The sequence below is a fragment of the Mustela nivalis genome (assembly GCF_964662115.1).
Source record: "Mustela nivalis genome assembly, chromosome: 10".
NCBI lineage: Eukaryota > Metazoa > Chordata > Mammalia > Carnivora > Mustelidae > Mustela > Mustela nivalis.
In genome coordinates, this window is record NC_139029.1 from 3646850 (window position 1) to 3661219 (window position 14370).

At 61.5% G+C, this 14370-nt stretch overlaps 1 protein-coding gene across 6 annotated transcripts in view; it reads left to right on the top strand.

The window, feature by feature from the left end:
- Nucleotides 1-1189: 1189 nt before the first annotated feature.
- The window catches only part of ESPN (espin), a 31374-nt gene continuing 18193 nt past the window's right edge, over nucleotides 1190-14370 (top strand). For 3 of the 6 annotated variants that reach the window (XM_082686792.1, XM_082686787.1, XM_082686788.1), the window contains exons 1-4: nucleotides 1190-1643; nucleotides 4485-4678; nucleotides 13749-13935; nucleotides 14077-14259. In XM_082686792.1, the coding sequence (XP_082542918.1) occupies nucleotides 1350-1643; nucleotides 4485-4678; nucleotides 13749-13935; nucleotides 14077-14259 (858 nt within the window). In that variant the 5' untranslated portion in view covers nucleotides 1190-1349. The remainder of the gene's footprint in view (nucleotides 1644-4484; nucleotides 4679-13748; nucleotides 13936-14076; nucleotides 14260-14370) is intronic. The other 3 variants (XM_082686791.1, XM_082686793.1, XM_082686794.1) reach the window with 3 other exon arrangements.

The window sequence follows — 14370 nt, forward strand, 5'->3', positions numbered from 1 at the left end:
ACTGTTCCTGGAAAGGGGTTCATTCTGTAACATTTCTGTAGCTCAGGGCCTCCCTGAGTGGGGCCTAGCTAGGTGCTGGGTGAAACGGCCCATGGCCGGACCCTCCCAGGGCTCCAGTGGGGAGGTGGGAGAAGGGAGGAACAGGAAAAGGACACGGGCTGCGTCAACTTCATGAGACGTGCTGACTGTGCTCCCACAGCTACGCAGCCCCCGCCTTCTGGCAGCTCTCCCTCCTGTCCAGGGACTGTGCCTCCCTCCAGCTCCCATGAAAGGCTTCCGGCTATGCAGGTAGGCTGGTTTGGCGACTGTGTGTTCTCCCGACCCTCTGCTGTCCTGGAACCTTCCTGAGCCCTCAGAGGAGGGTCCGGGTCCTGCTCCCTGGATGACTGCTCGGGTGCATCTCCCCACTGCCCCCAGCCTTTGCATTCCCACTTTCCCTTCTTTCCCATTAGCCAGCCCCAGGCCCTCAAGCTCACCGTTGACTCCCCCCACCCCAGACAGAGGCTCTGGGTGCTCTCTGAGCCCCACAGCCCCTGGATCCAGAAACCTGAGCCTCAAGCGTCCCAGGCATTCCTGCCTTTTCCTCCTCTTTCTCCTGCCGCCAGGAGGCTCTGAGGACAATTCCTGGGGCCTGAAGGAACCCCAGAAGACTGAGGGCCCAGCACCTGTCGCCCCACTTTGGCACAGACCCAGAGCCCCTCAGGGATTTGCGTGGCCTGTTCCTGCCCCCCAGGATCTTTGCCTTTGCAGTCTGGCCTGCCTGGAATGCCCCTTCCTACCTTTCAGAACCCAGCCCACCGCACCTCCTCACATGGACCTTTTCCCTGACCACCAACGCAGTCCAACCCCATAGTCCCGTTCTGGTGACACCCTTTACTCTCTGAAATGGCGGTAATTGTTTGCTGGCTTGTGCCCCCAGGGCCTGGAACAGCACGTCGTGGACACTGGGCTGATGAATTAATTCCCCCAGCGCCTGGATCTCAGATTCGAACCGTGCGGCCTCCCCGGGCGGTCTCTATTTATAGGTGAGCTAAAGCCAGGAGCGGATTCCCGGGCGGGCGCCCCGGCCACTTGCAGCCTGGAGTCCGGCCCTCGGCGCGGCGGGGGCGGGGCCGAGGCGGGGCGGGGGGCGGGGCCCAGACTTAAGCCGGGCGCCCGCGGGGGCCCCGAGGCCCAGAGCGCCGCGGAGGCGGAGCGGATCCCGCGCGGCTGTGCTAGCCGGAGACCGGGCGGGCAGGCGCTCCGCCTCCCCAGGCCGCAGGGCCCCGACGGCTCTCCTGCTGCCCCAGGACGGGTGCATGGCGCCCGGGGGAACGCGCTGAGCGGGTCGCGGCGCCGCGGACGGCACCATGGCCCTGGAGCGGGCGCTGCAGGCGGCGCGGCAGGGCGACCTGGACGTGCTGAAGTCCCTGCACGCCGCCGGCCTGCTCAAGCCCTCGCTGCGGGACCCGCTGGACGCGCTGCCGGTGCACCACGCCGCCCGCGCGGGCAAGCTGCACTGTCTGCGCTTCCTGGTGGAGGAGGCCGCCCTGCCCGCCACGGCCCGCGCGCGCAACGGCGCCACGCCCGCCCACGACGCCGCCGCCACTGGCCACCTCGCCTGCCTGCAGTGGCTGCTCTCGCAGGGCGGCTGTGGAGTGCAGGTGGGTCTGCTCCCCTCGCTGGGCGCCCTGAGGCTTCCTCCCCAGGGGAGAGCTCTAGCCTAGAGCCCCCGTGGCTCAAGGGTGGGTGAGAGTGGGCACCTCCCTACTGAGCTTGCTTTTGAGCTCCTTCCGGAGGACTTGGGATGGAGTGGGCTCCCCAGGTCAACGGTGACGGTGGAAGACATCCTGGCCAAGCTTTGGCCACTGCCTAGAAGAGCACTGGGTAGTGGGGAGCCAGAGGGAATTGGGCTTACCTGCGCCAGTATTTAAGCCGGGATGGGAGTGGGGGGGAGAAAAGCACAGATCCAAGGGAGTCCTGGAGAACGGGCAGGGCACAGAATCAGAAGCCCAGGTCTTCTGGGATCAGATCTGGAAGAGGGGTGGGCAAAGTCCTACAGTCCACCCCAGGCCCAGACCCAGGTGTCCCCAGGGCCAGGACATGGGGCAGGGGTGATGGGCGTGGTACATGGGGCCTCCCTGGAACCTTAGCTGACCCTGGGACATCCACACCTTCCTGCCTTCCAGCGGTGAGTTGCTTCTCCAGCCCAGCCCGAGTCTTCCTGCCCTGGGACCCCACCTGCTCTCACTTGGGGCCCCCCAGGCTGATCTAAACCTGGTCCCTCCTGAGCTAGAGGTGGGGGCAGCTCAGGCCCTGATATGTAGCTCTCCGGCTTGCTCCCTTGGGCAACAGAGCATCCAACAGGCACTAGGCCTGGAATTCAGGAGTGCCCCGATCTCCCAGAGCTGCCAGTCTGGGGGGGCAATGGACAGCCACCGCGGGTACCATCAGGTCTTGCTGGGCCTTGTGGTGGGGGGTTTCGGGGAGCTAGCTGCTTGGGTGAGGTGGCAAGGAGAGAGTGACCTCTGAGGGGAGTCTTAGATGATGAGAAGGACATGGCCAGGTGTGCTGATCAGAGAGTTCTAAGCACAAGGAACAAGAAGTGCAGAGCCCTGAGGCGCACACTTACTTGTCCTGTGGCAGGATCAGCAAAGAAGAAGGCAGCTGTGGCGTGGGGGGAGGGCAGAGAAGCCACCGTAGGCTGGGGTTAGGAATTTGGATGATATCCTAGTTGCGGGGAAAAGCCACTGGGGGAAGGAACCAGAACTGGTTTTCCACTTGGGAAAAAACACTGGGCTAACTGAATGAAGGAGAAGAAACCGGGGTGACTCTGAGGCGGCTGGTTGTACGTTAAGGATGACCAGACCCTATTCCCCCACGTCGCCCTCAGGATGGCAAGGTCCCCCTTCCGACGCTTCTTGGGAGATGGCCGGACCCCTTATCTCCTGGCCCGCTCTGTTATCAAGACTTCCTGGCACATGGCCCCTGCCCACTCATTCGGGAGGTGGCGTGCCTCCCTGTCCCAATGTCCAGGCTTGGCCGGAAGCCTCCCTAGCCCCTGCAGAGGAGAGGGGGGAACAAGTGGCCTTGTGCCCAGCTTATCAAGTCTCCCTCCCAGCAAGCTTGGATCCTGGGGACGGAAGTGTGTGTGTGGGGAGGATGACCTCGATCCTCAGCCCCGCTCAGCCCAGAGATAAGCAGCTTTATGGTGTGGACCACAGCACGTGAGGGCCTGCAGAGCTGTTGGAGCCTTGGGGACAGGCCAGAGCCCATAGGCCCAAGTCCTCTCCTTGTTGCCCCTCCCCCTCCCTGGAGATCTGGGCTCAGGGGGACAGACTGGGCATCCCAGCACACGAAAGGGTCCCAGTGTGGTCCTCAAGTGCCTGTGAGCCGCTCACTCTGCCTCACCTTCTGGCTACCCGCTTCCTAGCCCCGCAGCCACCCCCGAGGTCTGACAGATGACTTACTAGTCCTGGCCCCTGGCCCCTGGCCCCTCCGTCCTCTCTCCTGTTTTTCAGGAACCTCTGAGATTCACTACCTGCAGCCACCTTGGCCACACCTGCCCCCGCAGTGCTTCTCTCTGGGGGGAGAGGGGCTTCCTTCCCTGATCCTAGGAAACCACGCCCCCCCACGGCTGCCCCATCTGTGCCCTGCCCCCCCCCTGCCCACCTCTCCATTATCCCGCCTGCTCGGCGCTGGGAGTTCATGCTGTTCCTGCACTGGTGCCCGCTCACCTACACCCGCCAACCTTTGAGTCCCGATTTGTGGGTTCTCTGGGATGCCCCTCCTTGCCCAGGTAACATGAGCGGCACCTGCCAGCCCCTCCTGCAACAGACACACACACACACACCTGGAAGGTCATGGATGACACCTGTGGTACTTCTGGGCCCACACCATCGGCCAGCCCTCTCTGGGGTGCCCGGGAGGTGGGTCTAGCCCAAACCCCTCCCAGGGCCGTCTCTAACCCACACCTGACTGTCCAGACCCTATGACCAGTACCCGGAAGCTTCCTCCTCCACAGAGCTAGGACACAGCCCGTTTCCTGGGCCAGGAGCAGGGAGTCTGCCGCGTGCCTGGGCAGGGGCCGTTCCCCGCACCGATGTTGGGTTATTGGAGGTCCACCAACCTGGAGGCCTCTTTTCATGTGACACCTGGGGAGGGGGAGCAGGGAGGAAGGGGCCAAGGGTTAGATGTTGGGGGTGCCCCCCAAAGTCCTGAAGCCAGCCTGGGACGGCCAGAGCGGCCCAGCCCCAGCCGCACTTGCTGTCTCCTTTGGGCGTTCCCTGAGCATCTGGGCAACCGCTGCTCCTGTGGGGAGCCCAGGAGTGCTGTGTCCTGAAAGCCTCCTATATGCGAGCTGTTCACAGTCACGGCCAGCAGGCCTCAGGGAGCCCAGCACAGGTGGCACAGGTGTGGTTCAAAGAGGGCCAGTTAGGGGCCCAAGGACAGAAGGGCCTCCATGGCTGGGGGAAGGCAAGGACTAACGGGCGCTTCTTCCACAGGACAAAGACAATTCTGGTGCCACAGTCCTGCACTTGGCTGCCCGCTTTGGCCACCCCGAGTTGGTGGACTGGCTGCTGCATCATGGCGGTGGGGATCCCACCGTGGCCACGGAAACAGGCGCCCTGCCTGTCCACTACGCTGCCGCCAAAGGAGACTTCCCCTCCCTGAGGCTTCTCGTCAGGCACCATCCCGGGTAAGGCCGCCCCTCCTCACCTGTCTTCTGGGTAGTACGGGCCGGGGCCCTACTCTCCTCTGGCATCCTGGGGGACTCGCTGCTTCTGGGCCGTCCCAGCGGCTAGAGGGCCAGGGCAGAGATGTTTCCTGAAGTTGTCCCCTTCCTGGAAGGCTGCCCACAGCCGCTTGCCCCAGAGCTTTGCCAGCAGACGCTCCCATGCAGAGCTCGCGGCCGCACCTGGGACGCTGGCACGCGGGCCCAGATCACCTGCGGCTCTCCAGGAAGCTTACGAGCCTACAGCAGGTGGCTGTCTTGAGCTCTGGCCTGTGCCCATTCGCAGGACTGTTGGAAGGGGGGTGGGTGACTAAATGGCTGGTGGCTCAGTCAGTTGAGCGTCTGCCTTCGGCTCAGGTCATGATCCTGGAGTCCCGGGTTTGAGCCCCACATTGGGCTCCCTGCTCAGTGGGGAGCCTGCTTCTCCCTCTGCCCCTCCCCCTCCCCCGGCTCGTGTTCTTGCTCACTCTCGCTCTCCCACTCTCTCAAATAAACAGATAAATAAAAATCTTTAAAATGGGGGTAGGAATGAAGATATGGGAGACTGTCCTAGAGCCCCTAGTCAGGAAGGAGGAGGAGGACTGAAGGGAGAGGGCTGCCCGTGTAGACCCCCAGGCCGCCTCCTAGCCCCACAGCCCCCTGACAGCAGCTGCTCATTTCCCGGGGCCCGTCCGCCCACTCCCACTAGCAAGGGAGGTGCGGCCCCCAAAGCTCCCAGGGTCCCCAGCCTGAATGGCAGTTCTGAGAAAGCAGCTGAGCAGTGGGCTGGGAGCTACCCAGGGCAGCGGAGGGTTGCGGAGAATGGGGCTTGATGCAGAGCAGGGAAGTCCTGGGGGTTCTGGGGGGAGGGAGGGAGCCAGGTCCTCAGTGCACCTGAGAAGAAGCAGGGGTCCTGGGGAGTGTCTGAAGGAGGAGGACAGTAGTGGCCCCAGGGACCTGACAAATGGGGGCCCTGAGCAGTGACTTTTCCATCAATCCAAATGGGTGCCCGGGACATTAAGTGGTGACGGAACACTGAGCCTCGGGAGAAGAGCAGCCACAACACGAGGGGTCAGCCCTCACCACTGGCTCCGCGCTGCGGGAGCCTGCAGGGTGCGGACTCCCAGGGAGCAGGCAAGAGACCCCACCTGGCACCGCGGCCCTTGGGGCAGGATGGCAGCCTGTGGGGCCCAGGTCAGCGGGGTGGTATAGGGCAGCCCTGAGAGACCCCGGCCAGCCTACAGTCCATTTGCTGAAGGGAGTTCCCCGGTGTGGTTGGTGGGAGCCCGCAGACCTGCGTCCTGGACCACAGGTTCTCCTGGCCACCCTGCCAGAGGCCACTTGGTGGTTCCTTGCTCTCGACGAGCTCGGGCGTGGGTCACGTCAAAGCGGGGATTTAGAGTTGGAGGCCCCCCATGAGGCAGACTCCCGAGCTGGCACCAGCAACAGCACCCTGGCGGGCTCGGTCCCAGGCTCCCAGCTCCGACTCTCCAGGCTGAGGCCAGGTAGTGGCCCCTGAGACAGGCCTGCAGACCCCCTGTGACAACGCCAGTGCCCCTGCCCCACCCCCTCACTTCACACGGACACAGGACACTGAGATCCTGCGAGGAGAGGAATGGGCTGTGGCCCCCTTTCTGCACCCATAAGCCCCCACACACATAACGGGCCTCCAACAAGCCAGGCTAATGGCGATGCCAACTTAGCCCAAATTTTGTAAACTGAGAGAGGACCCCCAGCCCACCTCTGGAAGTGCTGATGAGGACCTGGGCCTGGAGGGGGAGGGGCGAAGACCCAGGTTGCCCCTGAGCCCCTCCTCACGGAAAAGCCTGGGGCCTAGGATGAGCTAGAACCCTCCAAGGGCTGGGTTCCCACTGTTAGTGCCCCTTCTCGGCCTCAGGGCCTTGGGAACCCTGACCCCGCCCAGGCCATGCTAGGTGCTGACTGTGATTGGGCCCTGGTGCCAACCCTGAGGCCAGATGGCCTGGGCTGATGAGCCGTCAGCCCCTCCCAGGCCTCTATGAATCTCACAGACTTGGTCAGAAGACTTGGGCCCGTTCCCGCTGCAGCGAGTGACCAGGCTGATAAGAAGGTGCTTTTCTGAGGTTGCCAGGCTGGGCTCAGGCAGGAAAGGGCAGATGGGAACTGGGGTGGGGCCTGCTGGGAGCTGGAGGCCAGTGTCCCCATAGCCCCCTATCTCGGGGATGGAGACTCCTGCTCCCCCAGGCTGCACAAGGAGAGGGCAGTGGCTCAGACAGCCCCAGGCCACAGGGCTCAGTGCGGGGACCCAGGCAGCCTGGCTGTGGAATGCCACGGCTCCAAGCTTTCACTCTCGTGAGCCTCCCAGAGCTGCTGTGAACCGCAGTGAATTATTCACAAGGGCTCAGCTCCACCGACCGCAACCGCGGTGGAGGGAGGAAGGGCTCCCGGGACCTACGGGTGAGAAACTCGATCCCTCCCCGGGAGGCTGTGGGCCGAGGCCCTGACGAGCTGCAGAGGGGCAGGAGGGCAGGACCACCTGCAGGGGTGGGCTTCCTCGGGCCAGTGCACCTGGGGCTGTGAGAAAAGGCCTGGCTGCAGGAACATACTGCGCCCACCTGCCCCTCGCCCAGTTTATCCCAGTCCCCCAGGCAAGTCCTTCCAGAGGTGGGAGTGTCGCCACAGGGACCTCCGGCGCTCTTGCCCCGTGATGAGCCTCCCTGTAGAAGGGGGTCCCGAAGGCGGCGTGGAGGCTGGTGGGAACCGGGCTGATGCTGTTTCAGGCCCTGGGTCTTGGGAGATGGAATTGGGGGGCCGGCCCCTCTGGCCAGTCGCATTCGTGGTTGGCAGAGGGGAGCCGGGTATCCAGGCCTCCAGTCAGGGCCGACAGAGAAGGGGCCAGGAGCAGGGAGCCTCAGAGTCCGGCTTGCTTGGCCACTACCATGTGCTCCCCTGGGCTCTGTGCTGCTGGAGGGGAGCCCCAGGCTCAGCACAGACCCCCAGACTCGGAGAATGGCTGAGGAGCTCCGGGCTCTTCCTTCCTCTGGGGCCCCTGTGCTCTGCCGTTCAAAGCAAGCAGGAGAATCAGTCTGCCTGAAGGTTTGTGCCAACTGCACCTCCCTGCAAGGTCTCCTCTGCCTGAGGCCAGGCCCGCCGGGGACAGAGATTGGAAAACGCCCTAGCCAGGGGTCAGGATGAACTCAGATGAGCCCCAACCTGCTGAGGGCTTACTGAGTGCCTAGCACCACCTGGCCATCCGCACCTTATAACCACCCCAGGTGGCAGCTCTGTACACGGCCCAGGTCACAGACTGATTCATTCAGCTAGTGCTTATGGAGCGTCCGCTCTGCGCCAGGCAATATTCTAAGGGCCAAGTATACATCCGTGAGCCAGACAGATATCCCTATGGCGCGGTGCTGACCAAGGGAGAAACAGCGTCTCAGAGAGGCTCACTGAGCAGCTGAGGTCCCCCCGTCCCCTGGGTGGCCTTGATCAAACCGTACCTCCTCTCCAGGCCTGTCTCCCACTCCTGCTCTAATTCCTATTCTCTCAGACCTCCCCGGCCCTGGCCTTCATCCCATCCAGCTGTGCCCACCTTTGAGAATGCAGGTCAGATGCTGGACTGCCCACAGCTGCCTGCTCACCCACAGGAGAGGCCGTTTCCTTCTAAGGACCCAGGGGCCCTCCCGCCTCTGCCCTGCCCCCACGCCTCACCTTCACGGCTCTCCCACCTGTGAGGCTCCCCCATTCCCCTACCCCACCCCCTTCCACCTCCAGAGCCTTCTTGCAGCTCCTCCCAAGGGCTGGAGCCTTCCAACCTCCCACAGGCTCTTCCTGCTGCCTAGAACCCCCCCGAGTCTCGGGGGCTCTCTCCTGCCCTCCAGGCGTTGGCGCCCTTCCCCTTCTCAGCAAGTTCTGCGCAGAGCCTCCTTCAGATTCCACCTGGTTCCTTGCCTTATCTTCCCTCCCGTCATTATCACCACCTGTCCTTACGCTCCGTGCACCCTGGGGTATCCTCATACGGTGTCTCCCCAACTAGTGAGGGCAGACGTCATCAGCCGCCCAGTGCCTGACACGCCGTGAGTGTTGGTTGAGTGAATCAGGAGTCTGGGAGCCCTGGGACTTGCCTAGCTCTGCGGGCAGCTCACTGCGGGTGACCTCAGATGGAGCTCCCCGCTGGGTCTCCCCGGCCCATCCGGCAAATGGACTAGCCGAGGTCAAGAGCAAGCAGACGGCACAGAGTTCCTAGCCTCACTGCCCATGTCACTCGTCCCCATAGCTTCTCGCTCAACAACTAGCAACTGGGCAGGCCTCCGGTGCTTGGGAGGTAGTGAGCCCTCCCAGCTTCTTGGAGCCGGCTCTCAGGGAGGCTCCCAGGGCAAACAAAGGGACAGGTGGAGAGCTTGAGCGGTGTTCAGAGACGTTCTTGCTAATGTGCCTGTGTGTTGGTTTGCCAGCTGGTGCTCCAGTGGAACCGAGCTCTGGGACAGCAGGGGTCTGCTCCTTTCACGGCTCTGCCCTGTCCTGGCTTGTGGCAGCCTAGTGACATGTGTCCCTGGAATGAACCAGACAACTCCAGTCACAAGTGCCATAATGCAAAACGGGATACCTTGGTAGAAACCAGTGAGGTTTTCTTTAAATTGAGAGAGTCAAGAAGGCCTCCTAGGGCAGGTGCGAGCTCATCTGAGACCTGGATAAAAAGCGGGGCCAGTCCTGCAAAAATCTGGCTTGGCAGCGTGGCAGGTAGAAGGACCCCTCAGAGGCAGAGGCTGAGGTGGAATCAAGCTTGGGTTCACTGAGGACCAGAAGGAAGGCCTGGAAGCCTGGGAGAGTTGCAGGGAAGGGTAAGCTTCCGGAAATATTCCAGGCTTGGAGGTGGGTTGCGTATGAAGGTGACTATTCTAGAACCTTCTTCCAGTAAGGACTGCATTTCTTCCCTGGGCTAGGCCTAATTTGGGATATTTTCAAATAAGCCAGGAGGCGCGGTGAGAGGACAAGAGAGATAGAGCCACCGCAGTACCCATGACTTTTCCAGGGTCGCCTTACCCTACAACGGCGAGACCTGATACTTGTGACCTTCCTTGGGGCCAAAATTATTGCGGACGGGGAGGGCCACTGGAAATGCTGCTCTTTGATCCGAGTCTGGTTCCGTGGGCTGGTAACTCCTAGCTCCGGGAGGCAAAGGACGGAGATCTCCAGCAAGCATTCCGGGTTTGTTTCAAGTCATCACGCGGTGACGTGCTTACTCTTTGAAGTTCATTCATGTCACCTATTTCCCAGAGGGGAAGAAAAATATGATTTATGTGATTGTTGCTAGAGAACTGCAGAGACCGATAAAGATGTCAAGGTTGAGGGTCTCCAAAGATTCCTAGGGTTTGGGCTTGGGCTACCCTTAGGGGAAGGGAGCATGGTGTCCTTTACCAGAATGGAGTTCGCAGCTGGGGAGGGTTTGAGGGAGAAAAGCGAGGTATCCACTCCAGGCACATAACGTTGCAGAGGCCTGGGCAGTGCACACACGGACAGTGGGTAGACATGGGGACAAGATGTGGACTCCAGGTCTAAGCCAGAGAGAGGGAGAGTGTCAGGTGCAGGTGACCTTTGACCCCGGAAAGTAGATGACCTCACCAGCAGGGAGAGAGAGTGTGTTCAGAAAGAAGATTCAGGGCATCTCCACCTTTGGAGGGCAGGTGGAGGCCAGGGCTCAGCAAAGAAGGCTTAGGAGACTTGGCCAAGAAGAGTGGGAAGAGACACCTGTTAGGGAGCGCGCACGACCTTCCAGAACTTCCTCTTCTGTTCTCTTATAAGAGCCAAGGAGATGCTGGACAATTATGATGCCCGATTGCCATATATGGAAACTGAGGCTCAGGAGGTTAAACACCCACTAGGGCCCTGCCCAGTGAGCGAAGAGCCAGGGTGTGGGTGGTGGCCAGGACCACAGACAGGGGCTGGGACTGGAATGGTCACCCTTAGCGTCACTTGGGCTACAGCTCGATGGGCTAGTGGGATGCTGAGGCCAGAAGGACCCCCGGAACCCCGCCTCTCTCCTCTGGGGGACGCTCCACAGCAGAAGCAATGCCTCACCTGACCTGTGGTTGGTTGGGTCTGGCCACCCCAGGCCCGCAGTGCCCCCACCGAGGTACAGGGAGGAGGATCCCAAAATATAACAGTGGCTCCCGGCTTGTGCCAGGTGCTGAGGGCTCTCTAAGCACGTCTCAGGGATGCTTCCTGCTCCTGCTCCGTGGGTGACTTTGAGACAGAGACAAAAGGCAGGACTGTGACGCAGCGGGGCGGGGCTCACGGCCCCCGGTCCTTCTCTGCCTCTCTCTCCTCCAGCGAGCTGAGCCTTCTGTGCACAGCACCTACCCCGTCAGGTCCCTGAACAGACTAGATGAGACAGCATGTCCGTCTGCTCATCACAGGGCCTGGAACAGATCAATCGTCCCATGAACGGCACCTGCTGACCCTGTCATCGATCATTGTGACTACTGCTATAAATTTATCTCTCTCCCCATCTAAATTAATTGAGTTTGTTCCATGTGCTCATCCATAGTTTTATAATCCCCCCCCCAGTGAGCATTGGGGGGCCCCTGCCCTTCTTGCCTCCAGGCCAGAGTACAACAGGGTAACAAGGCCAGCACCCGCTTGCTCACTCTTGCCCATCTGCGTATCTGACTGCCCCATGGTGCTGGGGCCTCCCGGGCTGGGGGCTGTGGCTCCAAGGATGCAGAGACGGAAATACTAGTAGGAACGGTGGTAAGCTGGAGCATTTGGGGCTTCCTCTGTCCCAGAGACTCCAGCTGAGGGTGGCAGCCACTGGCCCGGCAGGAGGGAGGTTGTGGCCATGACTGCCCCCTCCTGCTCAGGTCCTGCTCTGCGCCAGCTTCTCAGACCTTCTCAGACCTTCCCAGACTGACCAGACCCCTCCGGATTATGGACACCTACCAAGCGGGGGGTGCTAGGAGGGGCTGAGGTCCTGGCAGATCTGGTACCCCAAGTTTTATACATTGCCTTAGGCTTCCCCAGAGAGATAGCAGGGGTCCTGGCTGGTGGACCCCTCAGCCTCTGATCCCCAGATCCCAGCACTCCCTGTGTCTTGGTTACGGGGTGAATAATTCAGGCCGCTGAGTGTTGGTCATGAAACATTAAGCAGGCTGTTACTGTCACATCAGTATGTGAATGTGTGTGTGTGTGTGGGGGGGACAATGGCACTGGGGTGTGGAGGCTGGTGGCTGCAAGCCAGAGTGTTCCTGGGAAGAGGCGTGTGGGCGAGTCTCTGTCGCCAGGTGCCGTGTCAGCTCATGAGCGCCACTGCCCCGACTCAGGCAGGGAAACGGAGGGCAGCCAGGCATGGTCCCTGTTCCACCCCAAATGCGTGAATTGTCACACTGGGCATCAGGCCCAGAAAAACGGCAGCTCTGTGTCGGGGGTGATGGTGCCCGTGTAGGAGTAAGGAGAAAGCAGGGAGGTGCCCAGTGAGGGCTGCAGGTGACCAGAGGGGCGGGGTCAGGGAAGAGGGCAGGGAGGAGGGACTGAGGAGTGTGTGAGGGGACAGGACCAAGCTATGTCGGGAGTGACAAGACGGTGGGCACGTGGGCAGCTAGTGGAGGACTGGGTGGCCCGGGGCCCATATTAATGGACAGCTGGGCTGGCACTTGGATGCGGGAGGGAGGACATGCATGGTCGTTAGTGGAGAGTGTGAGACTGATGTCACCAGTGGGTAGATCGTGGGGCAGACGGACAGGACGACATTTAGTCAGGTGAAGAGGTGCATTTCCGGGGCACGGAGGGCTGGTCCTGCTTCCTGGGACTCAGCCCCAGCCCAGAGCTTCCCTGTGAGCGAGGCGGCTGCTCCCGCGTCTGGGACTAGATTGTGGCCCCACCTAGTGTCTAACTATAGTAACTGCGCCGGGGGCTCCTTCAGTGGCCGGTGCAACTTCCCTGCTTCCCAGCAGCACTCCACCTCATGGGTCTGATTCCCAGCTCCCCAGATAGGACTCCTCCTCAGCAGCCGAGGAACAGGGATGAGGGACAGAGCCAGCTGCAAGCTGGACCTTAGGAAAGCCCCAAGAGTGAAGACAGGGATGGTCGTTCCTGTGTGCCTATTGCATGCACCGGGCCCTGCATCACAAACATACACTCAAGTGCCATTTACCAGTTGTATTACCTTTAGGAGGTCACAGCCCCTGAGCCTCGACTGCCCATCTGCAAAAATGGGAAAGACAGTAAGACCTAAGTTAGGACATCCAATGAGAACCTGTCCATCAATATCACGGCACACCAGGATGCTCCGTGAATGGTGGCCGCCTGTAGAGCTGTCGAATTGACAACAAGATATCCAATTGAATTTTAATTTGGATAAACCGCAAATCATATTTTAGTATAAGTATATTCCATGCCTTGTTTGGGATATACTTATACTAGAAAATGATTTCTTGTTTCTCTGAGTTTCAGAATTAACTGGTTATCTTGTATTCTATCTGGCAACCCTACTACTCTGCCTCCTGGGAATTCAGTCTCCTGGGGGAGGCAGAAGCCAAAATCGCTTAAGTTCAATCAAGTGTGACAGGCAGTCTTTAGAGTGAGCCCAGGGCCATATGCGGCATGGAGGTAGGAAAGGCCTGCTCTGCCTGGGGAAATCAGGGCATGCCTCATGGAGGAGGGGATCTGGACTGAGTCTTAGGGAGGAGGAAGGAAGGGCATTCCAGATAGAGGGGGACCCGATCAAAGGCATACAAGTAAGACAGAAAGTTTGGGGATTCACAGTGATAATGGGTTAATGTGGCTGAAAAGGTGAAGAGGCCAGATCTCCATATCCTTGTAGACCTGGGTGAAAAGGGGGGTTATTTACTGGGGACAGGGACTAGAAGGAGGGGGGTGACCGCGTCAAAGGGGACACCCTGGAGAAGACTGGCATAGGACCAAGTGTCCAGAGGCAGTCAGGGACAGCGGGACGCGGTGACTAGACTTCTCCAACCCACTCTCCCAGCCCTCCAGAGCTCCCCTAAAGAGCGCCAGGAGCATAAGAAGGGTTTGGAGGGAGGTGGGCGCTGGGAGTCCACGGTGGGTGCTGTCTCCGCAGGGGAGTGACTGCCCAAACCAAGACCGGTGCCACGCCCCTGTACCTGGCGTGCCAGGAGGGCCACCTGGAGGTGACGCAGTACCTGGTGCAAGAGTGCGGCGCGGACCCGCACGCGAGGGCCCAGGACGGCATGACCCCGCTGCATGCCGCGGCGCAGATGGGCCACAGCCCCGTCATCGTGTGGCTGGTGAGCTCGCGGTCAGGGCGGGGCGGGGCCCGGGAAGGGGCGGGGTTTGCTCGCGAAGCGGCCCGCGCGGACGGGGGGCGGGGCCTGGCGGGGCCTGGCGCCCAGCCCCCGCCCCTCTTTCCCGCGCCCCCTCGCGCCCAGGTGAGCTGCACCGACGTGAGCCTGTCGGAGCGGGACAAGGACGGCGCCACGGCCATGCACTTCGCGGCGAGCCGCGGCCACGCCAAAGTGCTCAGCTGGCTCCTGCTGCACGGCGGCGAGATCTCCACCGACCTGTGGGGCGGGACCCCGCTGCACGACGCCGCGGAAAACGGGGAGCTGGAGGTGGGGGCGGGCAGCTGAAGGTGGGGGCGGGGTGGGGGCTGGGCGAGCGCCCTCTGCTGGCGCCGAGCCCGCCGCACGGCCCTGCCGCGGCGCGAGGGGTGGCGGGTCTCG